General features: G+C 28.9%; 1 protein-coding gene and 1 long non-coding RNA gene across 5 annotated transcripts; one reads left to right on the top strand and one right to left on the bottom strand.

The window, feature by feature from the left end:
- Positions 1-4,434: 4,434 nt before the first annotated feature.
- Positions 4,435-10,088, bottom strand: LOC111295609 (uncharacterized). 3 transcript variants are annotated; one of them, XR_016327805.1, is made up of 6 exons: positions 9,951-10,088; positions 9,029-9,151; positions 6,988-7,093; positions 6,361-6,723; positions 5,906-6,254; positions 4,435-5,019 (listed from the first exon to the last, which is right to left on the bottom strand). It is a non-coding gene; the product is annotated as an uncharacterized LOC111295609 (long non-coding RNA). The 3 variants fall into 3 exon arrangements; XR_016327804.1 differs by having other exon boundaries at positions 5,906-6,723; XR_016327806.1 differs by lacking the exon at positions 6,988-7,093 and having other exon boundaries at positions 5,906-6,723.
- LOC149515162 (DNA glycosylase/AP lyase ROS1-like) lies at positions 6,387-9,035 on the top strand. 2 transcript variants are annotated; one of them, XM_089743995.1, is made up of 4 exons: positions 6,387-6,524; positions 6,624-6,738; positions 6,821-6,859; positions 8,509-9,035. In XM_089743995.1, exons 1-4 carry the CDS (start codon positions 6,477-6,479, stop codon positions 8,634-8,636), a joined length of 330 nt encoding a protein of 109 aa, XP_089600121.1. In that variant the 5' UTR covers positions 6,387-6,476; the 3' UTR covers positions 8,637-9,035. The 2 variants fall into 2 exon arrangements, with proteins under 2 accessions (XP_089600121.1, XP_089600120.1); XM_089743994.1 differs by having other exon boundaries at positions 6,477-6,738.
- Positions 10,089-11,203: the final 1,115 nt, after the last annotated feature.

Here is an 11,203-nt window from a genome sequence, read left to right as displayed (position 1 = left end):
AAAAAAGCCAAAAAATAAATAATTCATTCATTTAAGGTGTTTTTGAACAAAAAATATTTTAAATAATTCCTTGAAAAATCTTTAAAACGTTAAAAGAAAATATTGAATCTACAATCTTATATTTGATTAACAACCGTATGCTTTAACTAACTAAACTATTTTAATTTTTTTATATTTATCTCTTAAATCTTATAAATAATAAAAAAGATTATTTAAGTTTTTTTTTTTGTCTAAAAACATCTTAAATAAGCCACTTCAAATTTAAACGATATTATTTAAAATATTTTTTAATAAAAAACATCTTAAATAACAAAAAACGCTTCAAATAATCTACTTTGATTTTTTTCAATGTATTATTTAAGACATTTTTAGATTAAAAACGTCTTTAAAAAATTCATTGATATATTTAAAAAAAATTATTTAAGGTATTTTTATCCAAAAATATTTTAAATAAGTCAAATAAAAAAATTTAAAAAAATTATTTGAGACATTTTTAGTTTAAAAACGCTTTAAAACATCTACTGATACATTTTAAAATAAATTATTTAAAATATTTTTAATCTAAAAATGTTTTAAATAATTCATTTTTAAAAAATATTAAAAATTATTTAAGATGAATTTTAATAAAAAAACATCTTAAATAATTTTTTTATGTTTTTTAAATGGTTAACAACCATTATATATATATATATATATTAAAGAGATTATAACAATTATTTAAAATTTAATATATATAAATTGTTTCAAATTAAACAAATAAATCTGAATATATAATATTTTGAAAATAAAAAATCCCTTAAATATCATACATTTTTTAAAAATTTTATTTTCTCTCAAAATTTACAATTTCATAAACCAAACACGCTGTAAATAAAAATTTTCAAATTTTTATATATAAAAAAAGTATCATTCCAAATTTCATGCAAAACACGTGTTAAATCAAGATTCGATCAACACGAAGAATTGAATACCTTGCAACTTTTTAGGATTTGGGAATTCGAGGAATAACCGTTATAACCAGAATAACTAACATTTGACCCAACCTCCGGCTTTGAAAAAAATGCTCTTTTTTTTAAATATTTTTTTGGGTAAACTGTTTATTCAAGACTAAACGTTCCTAAGAACTTTTCCACCTACAAGCAACCTAAAATCGAACAATGGATCAATTGCTAGCTCAAAACATAAATTAGATGTTAGATTTAGTAAGAGTGCTAACGGTTAAATTATATCAAATTTGATTTTTTTTTTTGGATAATATATAAAATTTTGAATTTTTAAAATTTAATTTAAATTTAAATCATATTTTTATATAATTCAATTTAAATTAAAGTTTATCAGTTTAATTAAACTTAATTTATTGATTTTTTAGGTTTAATATTTTTTGTTTTTTATATATAATTTTAATATGATTTTTAATATATTTAAACAAATTTAAATATAAAATAATTATTTTATTTTATAAAGATTTGAAAAATATATAAAAATTAATAAAAATAATAATTTTATTTGATTTGATTTTTAAAAAAAAAATTTACATCTTGATCCAAAATTTATAAATTTAATATATATTTAATATTATAATTTTTTAAATTACATATGAAAAAATCAAATATTATAATTATAAATTAATTTTTTATTTTTTATTTTTTTTCTCACCCTTGAGATCTAGCACAAAAAGTACATCTCCTAGATGACCAATACATGCTTTCAATTACTTCGGGCCAGTGAAAGTGTTTTAACCTGTCTTAAAAGAAACTGAAAAAGAAATTAACGCCCATCAACTCTTTTCAGATAAATTATTTCACTCTTGTTCCTAATATGAAAGAGAATACAACAACTGTCAGTAGATATGAAAATTGAAAAAAAAAAATGACAAAGACACTGGAAATTTTAATTACATACGTGACACGTCCCTATTACAAAGCCGCATGTCAGGTTTATGGAGTAATCAAAGTATCAAACCACCAAAACTCAACCAATACGACAGAATTAAATTTAAATATTAATTTTAATAAATTTTATTTAATATAAATTATTTTCTAAATATTTTAATTATAATTATAATAATTTTTATTATTTTTAATCACATCAAAATCAATTTCATGCCGAGATCGTTAGTTAGAAAACGCCTCAGTGGTAAGATAAGATTGTCCCAGATGGGGTCCAGAGTCAGGAGAGCGGTGGCGGTGACGCACAGATCGGTAATGATGGTACAGTCAAAGCTGAAGAGGGGCAACCTAATGATGAGAGAAAAACGTAGCTAAATCCTAGTTTAATAATCCCCTGCCTTACGGCGCACGGGATACGCGATTGCTAACAGTTTTCTTAACTAAAAAAACGAGATATTAATCTAACTCAATTTTTAGCTTGAAATTTTAATATCTAAATTATATATCTCTAATTGTCTACGTTTGAAAGAACGATGAAAATCTATCTGCACTATAATCAATCAATTAAAATTTAAAATTATATAAAATTCATTAACATATTATATAAAATTTATAAATGATAAATTTTTACATATCTTTTTTATTATAATTAATTAATTACCTCTCACAAAGCACAAATAAAAAAAAACAATAATTAATGGCAAAAACGAAAGAATACTAATCAAAATTATAATTATAATTACTTAAAAAACATAATTAAAAAATGTTACAACTATTTATATAATACAATCAACTTTTCTAATTATCATATCATCTCTATTTAAAGAATTGAGTCATCGCTGTCACTCAACATTTCATTACCTTCTTATTAAAATATCATTTCAAAATTAAACGCTTGACATTTAATTTGTTTAAAACTATTAAATGTAACGTAATTTATTTAAAATTATTAAATGTAATTTGTAACTATCAACATAAAACCTTATTTGAGTTTCATATAAACATAAAAATAAATATCAAATCAAATCATTTACAAGGAATTATATGCTTTATGAGATAAAAATTTATCAAAACAATAAATTCTTTTTTTGTCTTAGAGTCAAATGATCGAGAGTGAAACCCTTGAAAAAGATCTTCACCCCTTTGGAACCAAGTAACTTTTCATTAATTGTTAATTATCTCGATCAAATCAACATCCATTCTCTTATATATAAAGTAAAGAGAAAACCTAAATACATAAGGCAAAACCAAATATTTCATATTACAACATTTTTTCTTCATTATAGCTTCTCACATACACCTTACATCCTTTCTCATTTTTACTTTTTATATTCAACTGACTTAAATATTTAAATATATCCGAAGAATCAACTTCATCACCCACTAACTATATTCTTTGACGGTAAATTCAAATCCTCTTACCTTCGATGAGTTCTCCCCAACTTCCTCCAACTAAAATATAAAAAATACCCTAAAAAAAACATAAAATAATGTTCTCTTTGTCTCAAACACTGAATTAGTTTGGCTTTTAATGCTCAAAATTTTTAACTTCAACCTCATTTTACTTTGAAATATTTTTTCCAAAAAAATATATTAATTAAAATATAAAAACTACTTTAAAAAAGTTTTGAATGAATTTGTTTAACAAAATATTTAAAACAATACAAGTTGAAAAAAAAATTGACTACAAAAAATCAAACTCAAACATTGTTTACAGAGTAAAAGAATATTATTAGTCTACATGTAAAACACAAATTCACCCACTTTCTTAGCTAAGAAGCTTAAAGATGTCATGTGCTCTATTTACTTTTGCAACTAAGCCTACTTTTTATTTTTTACCTTGAAAGAAAATAAGACTTGAAACATAATCACAAATTTCCTATTCGATGGCTAATGAACATTTTATTTGATCATTAGATTACAAGCATAACAACTCAAATTTAACAATTAATTTTGAGGAAAGATAAAGTTTAAGGCTCAAACCTAAACTCTTAAAATTTTTATCTATAAAAAATTAAATTACAAGTTTAAAAAAAATTATCCTTCAATACAAAATCACTATTACAATTAAAATATAAAATCTTAACCTAATTTTATATCCTTGTCTAAGTGGTATAAGGCTTAAAAGATCAATCATAAATCTTTCAAAAGAAGAAAAATCGTAAACATATTTAAATGTATATACTAAACAAATAGATCAAATACTGTCATTTTCTTTTTAAAAAAGCACATACTTTTTTTAAATCATAAAAATTAAAAAATATTGTAAAATATGAATGTTTGTGCATAAACATACATATTTTTTTATTTAAATAAGACAAATTAAATAAAAATAAAAGTGAACTTTTCATGAATTTATGACAGTTGTAGAGTTAAAATCATTAAAATCGTGACAATAATTAAATATTCACCTAATCAAAATCGAAATCAATAAATTAAAAAAAGTTGAAATAGTAAATTAAATTTAAAAAATGAGTTTTAAATTAAAAGGATGAAAATAGTAATTTGAATATTCTCAAAATTTTTTAAAAGAATCATGACCTATGAGTATTCTTAGATTCGCTTCACCTATAATTAATTAACAATCGTACTTCACTTTTACATGAATCATGCAAAATTTTAAATGAAAAACTTTCGTAACACTGCACACATCAACCTTATCAACACCATCGTCACATCTGGTAAACATTATCAACGAACGATTTGTGATGCGCGCACCTTTGCACCACTAAAGGCCAAAGGGAACCACAAACGGCGTTATCGAGGACCCGACCTAAAAATAAAAAGGGCTTGGACTCAACGGCAGTGTCGGCGCAAATTACCGCAGAAGAGGAATTAAAAGCCTAAACCCCTCTTGAATTAAGCGCCGGCCCTAACGAGTCATTTGACGGCGTTTAAACACACCCTACCTATTATTGACTTTTGACACGCTCTCACGTGACAAGTGTCAAACCACGTCGCCACGTACGCTTCTTTGATTTTTAGTTTGATCACGTGTTTGGGTCTTGCCTCGACGCTTCACACGCCCTAGCCATTGGCCACCTCAATAGGACAACTTTGCCCCCTCTTTACTTCTTGATGCCCATTCTATGATGATTTAATACCTTAAAACTCGTGTTGAATATAAACACTACAAACAAGATAAAAAAAATCAGATTCGATAGTTTAAAATTTTGATAATAATAAAAAAAACTACATTTTATATATTAACATAAATTATAATATAATAATTTTGTATTTTATATTATTTATAAAAAAGAAACACGATACAATATATAAATTATATCTAAATAATACTATATTAAATATTATTTTACTGTTATATAAATATTAAAGCTAAATTGTTTACTGGGAAAAGAGTTACCAGTTTCAAAGCTAACATGTACTAACGTATAAATGACCCGGTCTTTCTATTTGGTTTTTCTTCCCTATTTTCTCTCACTTCTAGGAGTGACTTTATTTTCTTTTCCTTGAGCTTCAAGTGATTGAATCAGATCTTCAACATTGACACATTTTTCTGGTAACACTTAGAACTTTAAGGCTTTTTTTTCTGATTTTATTTGGAGCTGTAATTTTTTAAAGTTAATATAATCCAGCAACAGAATATAAAGTAGCATTATCTATGGAGATTTTAGTAGCATTATTTACAGGGACAAGCTGTTGAGATTTTCTTTTCTTTCTGTTGCTGCTATCTTGTATCCACCAGACAAATTTAATAACTAGTATAATAAATGAAATTTATACCCTCTCAAATTCTATAATTCTATAATTTTTTTCCTTCGCTTATCACTGTATTTTCCATGAAATGACAGGCTAAGGGTGGTTTATAAGAGATCTATCAGTTTAAGGAGCTGTTTTTTGGAGCAATTTTAGGAAATTAGGAATTATGGGTTTCAGAGGTACTGTTTGAGGATACTACTGTCTCTGCCTGTTTTAACTATATGCTGATATGTATATTTTTCTCTTACCCGGCAGATAGCTTCAATAAAATGAGGTTCAAAGCAAAGGAGGATTACCTCAATAAGCAAATTTCAGGCAAAGAGTGGCTTTTGATATGAAGACTGAGCTAAAGACCTGCGGACAGTTTTTATCTGGCGAGTGAGAGAATCAAGCTGAAACCTTTAGCAAGGATTCTGGAACCAAGCAAAAAGAATGAGCAACCAAGGCCAAGAACAGTTTCAATTCCCACGTCCAGTGGTAACCCCTTCTAGGCCTATTATCCCAAAATCACCAGTTATCCATGCTGGGAGACAGGGAAACCAGATATTTAAAGCAAATTGCATTGGGTCAGAAAGATGCTCTTCTGGGTTTACTTAGGAATCTCAAACTGATCGAGTCGTTGCATGTTGCATGTTCCGATTCCACCTGTTTCACAGAAGTAAATGAAGGCGTTAATAACTTGAAGGCAACTTTAGTTGGGAGTAACTGCATTTCGAGTAATAGCAATGGGCAGAGGCAATGTTCCCTGAACCTGGCTGAACTCAGGAACGCTCCTTTTGCAGATCTATTGGCTCTTGCAAATGCAGCCTCAGCTGCATCTATGAGTGCAGCATCAGAAGGAATTAATAGATACCATGTCGAACAGCAATGAGAGGGAGCTTTCCCCTAAATGGCACATACTTCCAAGTTAATGAGGTAAGTTCAGCATGCAGGTTCAACCTGCTTTCACACTTTATAGTCGTTTTGATCTTTATCAAGCAAGTAACGAAGATGAAAAATACTATTTCTATGCAGGTATTTGCCGACCATGATTCCAGTCTGAACCCGATTGATGTTCCAAGGGAATGGTTATGGAACCTGCCAAGGCGAATGGTCTACATTGGAACCTCCATACCTTCAATATTTAAAGGTTAGAATATTTCAATATAAGATGGTGCTGATAAATGGAGCAAGATCAAGCACTGATTCTGTTTATGTTTTTTGTCTATTAGGCTTAACAACAGAAGGAATTCAACAATGCTTCTGGAGAGGTGAGATCAACCATTTTAACTTTGTGTCATGCATTTTGCATTGATTTGAGAAGTTACTCATAAGTATCCATATTCTTACTTTTTGAGGCACATAAAACATCAAAACCTTGAAATTTTGAGAAACATACCACAGTTCATCATCTCCTCAAAAACTTTGAATTCCTAACTCCAGGGACATCAAGGACACAGAAATGGCCTTGAGAACTGGATCAACAGCATGTCCATGTTTAACATCTATAGGTAGAAAAGAAAAGAATTATATCATAGCATTAGACTGGCTTTTTATTTCATCCCAAAGATATCATTGTGATTATAGCAGCACCTTTCTTCAGTTAGCTCGACAGAACTTGCCAAGTGCATGCATTCTAAGTTGACTTCAATTCCCCTAGAAAAATTCCTCTAATTTTAAGGAATCAAACCCCACTGCAAAGGACTTCTCCAGTGTAAGTATCCCCCCTCCCAAACAAAAAAATGTTAAAAGTAGATAATTTATCCTTGTCCTAGATTTCTAATCATTGTAGATAAGACAGAAAGATGTATCCTCATTTGAAAAACTGAAAAGAACAACTAAGTACTTTCGAATCACTCACTGCCTCCACTTACTAACATCTAGATTTGAAAACTGTCAAGCAGACACACTTAAGATGTGCCCAATTTCCCTGCCACAGCAATTTTGTTATGGTTTGGCTTAACAGCATCCTCATGCTCCATCAAAACATAACGTCATTGCCTTTTATCCATCAAAATAACACTGGGACTAACATGAATCATGCAATTATAGCCCTCTTCCAGTTTCTGGATCAAAGAGGATTATTAAACTGGCTCAAACAGCCCTAGTCCAATTTCTTGACCGAAATAGAGATTACAGTGGCTCAAAATTCAAACAAAAGATTGGAATTAATAAGTTAATATTGCATCAACCACAAGCTACCCCTTTCAGGAACATTGTAACCTTTATCCTTCTCAAATAACAAATTAAGCACTTTACATATTTGATATTTCGACGATCTACCAACTCATAGCTTAACAATTAAGAATGACGTCCCCGGATCTACCAACTCATAACTTAGCTTGACAATTAACAATATGAGCAGTAGTTAACTTAAAATCATTTATGCTATCACCAATGCACTCACTGGCTCATCCACTTCTATCATCAAATAATTCCTCTTGGATCCCTTATCATCATCATTATGGAGAACTATTGCATTAGCATGCTCTAGCCTATACAATCTTCAACATAGCCTTCAACAATAGAACACCTGCTTGACAATTAACAATATGAGCAGTAGTTAACTTAAAATCATTTATGCTATCACCAATGCACTCACTGGCTCATCCACTTCTATCATGAAATAATTCCTCTTGGACCCCTTATCATCATCATTATGGAGAACTATTGCATTAGCATGCTCTAGCCTATACAATCTTAAACATAGCCTTCAGCAATAGAACACCTGCCCTATTTTGTTCATATTATTCTGAATCTTTGACCACCAGAAGCAGAAATAAAAAATTCTGTCAAAACTCTTTTCTTTTTTTGATATCCAATACCTGAACAATCTGCAAATGTTCTGTCATTTCTGATAGAATTTAAGTCATTTAACGACTTCCCTGTTTTCTCACTACTATTTGACAATAAATTGCAGGATATGTTTGTGTGAGGGGATTTGACCAGAAATCACGAGCACCCCGTCCTCTGATAGCCAGATTGCATTTCTCAGCCAGCAAGTTGGCCAGAGGAAAAGGTAAGGGTGCTGGAGAAGATGAGTCATAAGGTTCCAGACAAGTCAACATTGACTAAATAACCATGTATGAAGAACGATAATGGAATTGCATTTTGCCATACTGATTTGGTTTGTGAGGAAATGTGAAAATCTTTTGTATAACCCATAATGACAAAGGCATGTAAGTTTTGTATACTATTTAACAAGGTTGTAAATATTCAGTGTCAGGCTCAAATTTTGAGCAATTTTTTAAATCAGCTTCAACAAACTATATCATGAACTAATTGATAAAACTTTTCCTACAAAGAACAAGCTTGAAGCATTTTTTTAACATGTTACATAGCCCAGGCCATCTTCAAGCATCTAAGCATGCACACAAACACAAATTTTTGCATACTTTAACGAGTAACAAACGTTTGAAAGAAAAATGACAGGAGCTTACTGGACGTTTCACAATGCCAAGGTGGCACGGATTGCGCTGTGGCAAAGACAGAGATGAAGTATAAATTCGGCAAACAATATGAAACTGAGAATTTCACCCTAAAATGACAGAGATGAGTAGGATCTGCAAACAATTAAGCAAGCTGGACGTCAGAACATTAGCCTGGTTATTTCAAGTATTTCTACTTCACGCGGCAATCAAAAACAGACAGTCCATTTGCATAATGATCCAAAATGACAATTCAAATCTCATTAAACATATTCCAGATTTTCAACGATACCAGTTACCTTAAATTCAACCGTCAATTAGAATTTAAATCTGAGAAATCATGCTTTTTTAATGAAGAAATGGAAATAGCATGTAATTATCTTTCTCAATATCAAATATCACAATCATAAAATTTTTTATTCACTCGTGGAAAGAAGATGCTGAATCCTACAGCCAATGACTCGACATTACAAATAAATTTCTCCAATTATAAGTTTACCTAAATAGACCCAAAAAATATCAGTGCCTGACAACATGGACTTAATTGCAAATTCAATAAATTTCCTAAAAAGAAGAGTGAACGAATTAATCCTTTAAACTCCTCTCTATCCATAATTGAAAATCGGCAAATCGCTGCTAATCGAAAGTCAGAAACAATTTGCTAAATCTGGATAAACTCCTGCTCATAATTATTAAATGTCTCTAACCTTAAATGGAACCTTATCGAACGCCAAAATAATAATAAAAAGGAAAAGAACAATGAAACAAAAAGCAAGAAATCTGCGTCAGATAACCAAACAAAAAAATGAAAATTCAAACAAGCAGATCAACGTGCACAGGAAAATATCAGGAAAAGCTTGATTCTATTCAAAAACTCGACAATGTTAAAAGACTTATAAACATTTTAAACGACAGATTTGATCCAGAAACGAACCTTTTTGAATTTGTAGAATGACGAAAAGATAAGCTGAGGAAGGAAGAGAAGCAGCAGATGGTTCGATAATGCGAGTTTGAGAAAGATGATAGAAGTGCTCCAGAATTTACCACTTTTGCCGCCTTTTTTTCCTCTATTTCATCTTCCTTCCCTCCTTGTTTCATCTAAATTTTAAAGGCCTTTCCTTTTCGGCCCCTTTGATGCTCGGCCCGCGCTGAGCTCTCAATTAGCGGCCTATATTATTGGCCCATGGTTCAACATAGCCTTTTTAAATAAGCTTTTAGGACAGTTTTTTTTCTTTTTTTTTTCAAATAACACACCAGTAATTAAAAACTCACAAATTCATTCGGTTAATTCTTTTATTATTTATTTTTTAATTAAAATTTAAAATGCATTTAAATGAAAATTAAACATTTAATGCTTTTATAAAAAATTTAATGTATGGTTTATTTTTAGATAAATAAATTATTTTATAATTGGTGTACATTTTAAATCTAGTGATTTTGTTTGTTTATCTTTTGATTTTCTTGTAATAAATTAAAAAAATGTAAAACAATAATAAAACCATCAATCGCATTGAATTTTATGGATATTTAATTGAACTTGAAAAGCTTTCTAAAATTTTCTCAATTATGAGTCAAAGTGGAAGAATTACTTGCTATACATGATTTAAATTTGTTTATTAAAATTTGGTTCTGCTTTATGTGTTTATTTTTTACTCTTTGCTATTTGTTTATTATTTTAATTTAGTTTAATTTCTCATTTTTAATTAAAAATAAATTACAAAAATGTCAACTCAACTTTAATATGTAATTGAGCTTTACCTTATTTTCAAGCTTGGCCAATAAGTACTAACCAAAAAGAAAAGCAAATAACTCAAAGTTTTTTTTTTTTTTTTTTCATTAATCTTTATCTAAACGAAGCTTTAATTGTACCATATCAGTCTTATCTGTATTTTCGATAAATAAATTTCACTGATAAAAAAAAAAGTTTTTTCTTAGAGAGTAACAAAGTCTATGTCTAACTATGACCTGGATTTACTTTGCATATTTTGTAAAAATAAAAAATAAAAAGCCTGAAATATTCGTACGTACCGTTCAAGATTCACACCTTTATTTTTTTAGTATTTTTATGGTTAAAATAAGCTGACCAACTTCTCCCAAACCTAACTTGCGCATATAGTTTTAACATAAAGCGATCCAAATGTGAACTAAATCATAAGATTCATCGAACATAGCCTCCTTGACTTAAAA

The sequence above is a fragment of the Durio zibethinus genome, chromosome 14 (assembly GCF_047325235.1).
Source record: "Durio zibethinus cultivar Kanyao isolate XHJ-2024 chromosome 14, ASM4732523v1, whole genome shotgun sequence".
Classification (NCBI taxonomy): Eukaryota; Viridiplantae; Streptophyta; class Magnoliopsida; order Malvales; family Malvaceae; genus Durio; species Durio zibethinus.
This window is presented reverse-complemented; position numbering and strand designations above follow the sequence as displayed.

What these genes read in the sequence shown, in the direction of transcription:
- LOC149515162 (XM_089743994.1), top strand. Translation starts at nt 6,477, where the DNA reads ATGAGAGGGAGCTTTCCCCTAAATGGCACATACTTCCAAGTTAATGAG. An exon ending in CATACCTTCAATATTTAAAG is followed by an intron (nt 6,739 to 6,820) that starts GTTAGAATATTT and finishes TTTGTCTATTAG; the next exon opens with GCTTAACAACAGAAGGAATT. An exon ending in TCAACAATGCTTCTGGAGAG is followed by an intron (nt 6,860 to 8,508) that starts GTGAGATCAACC and finishes AATAAATTGCAG; the next exon opens with GATATGTTTGTGTGAGGGGA.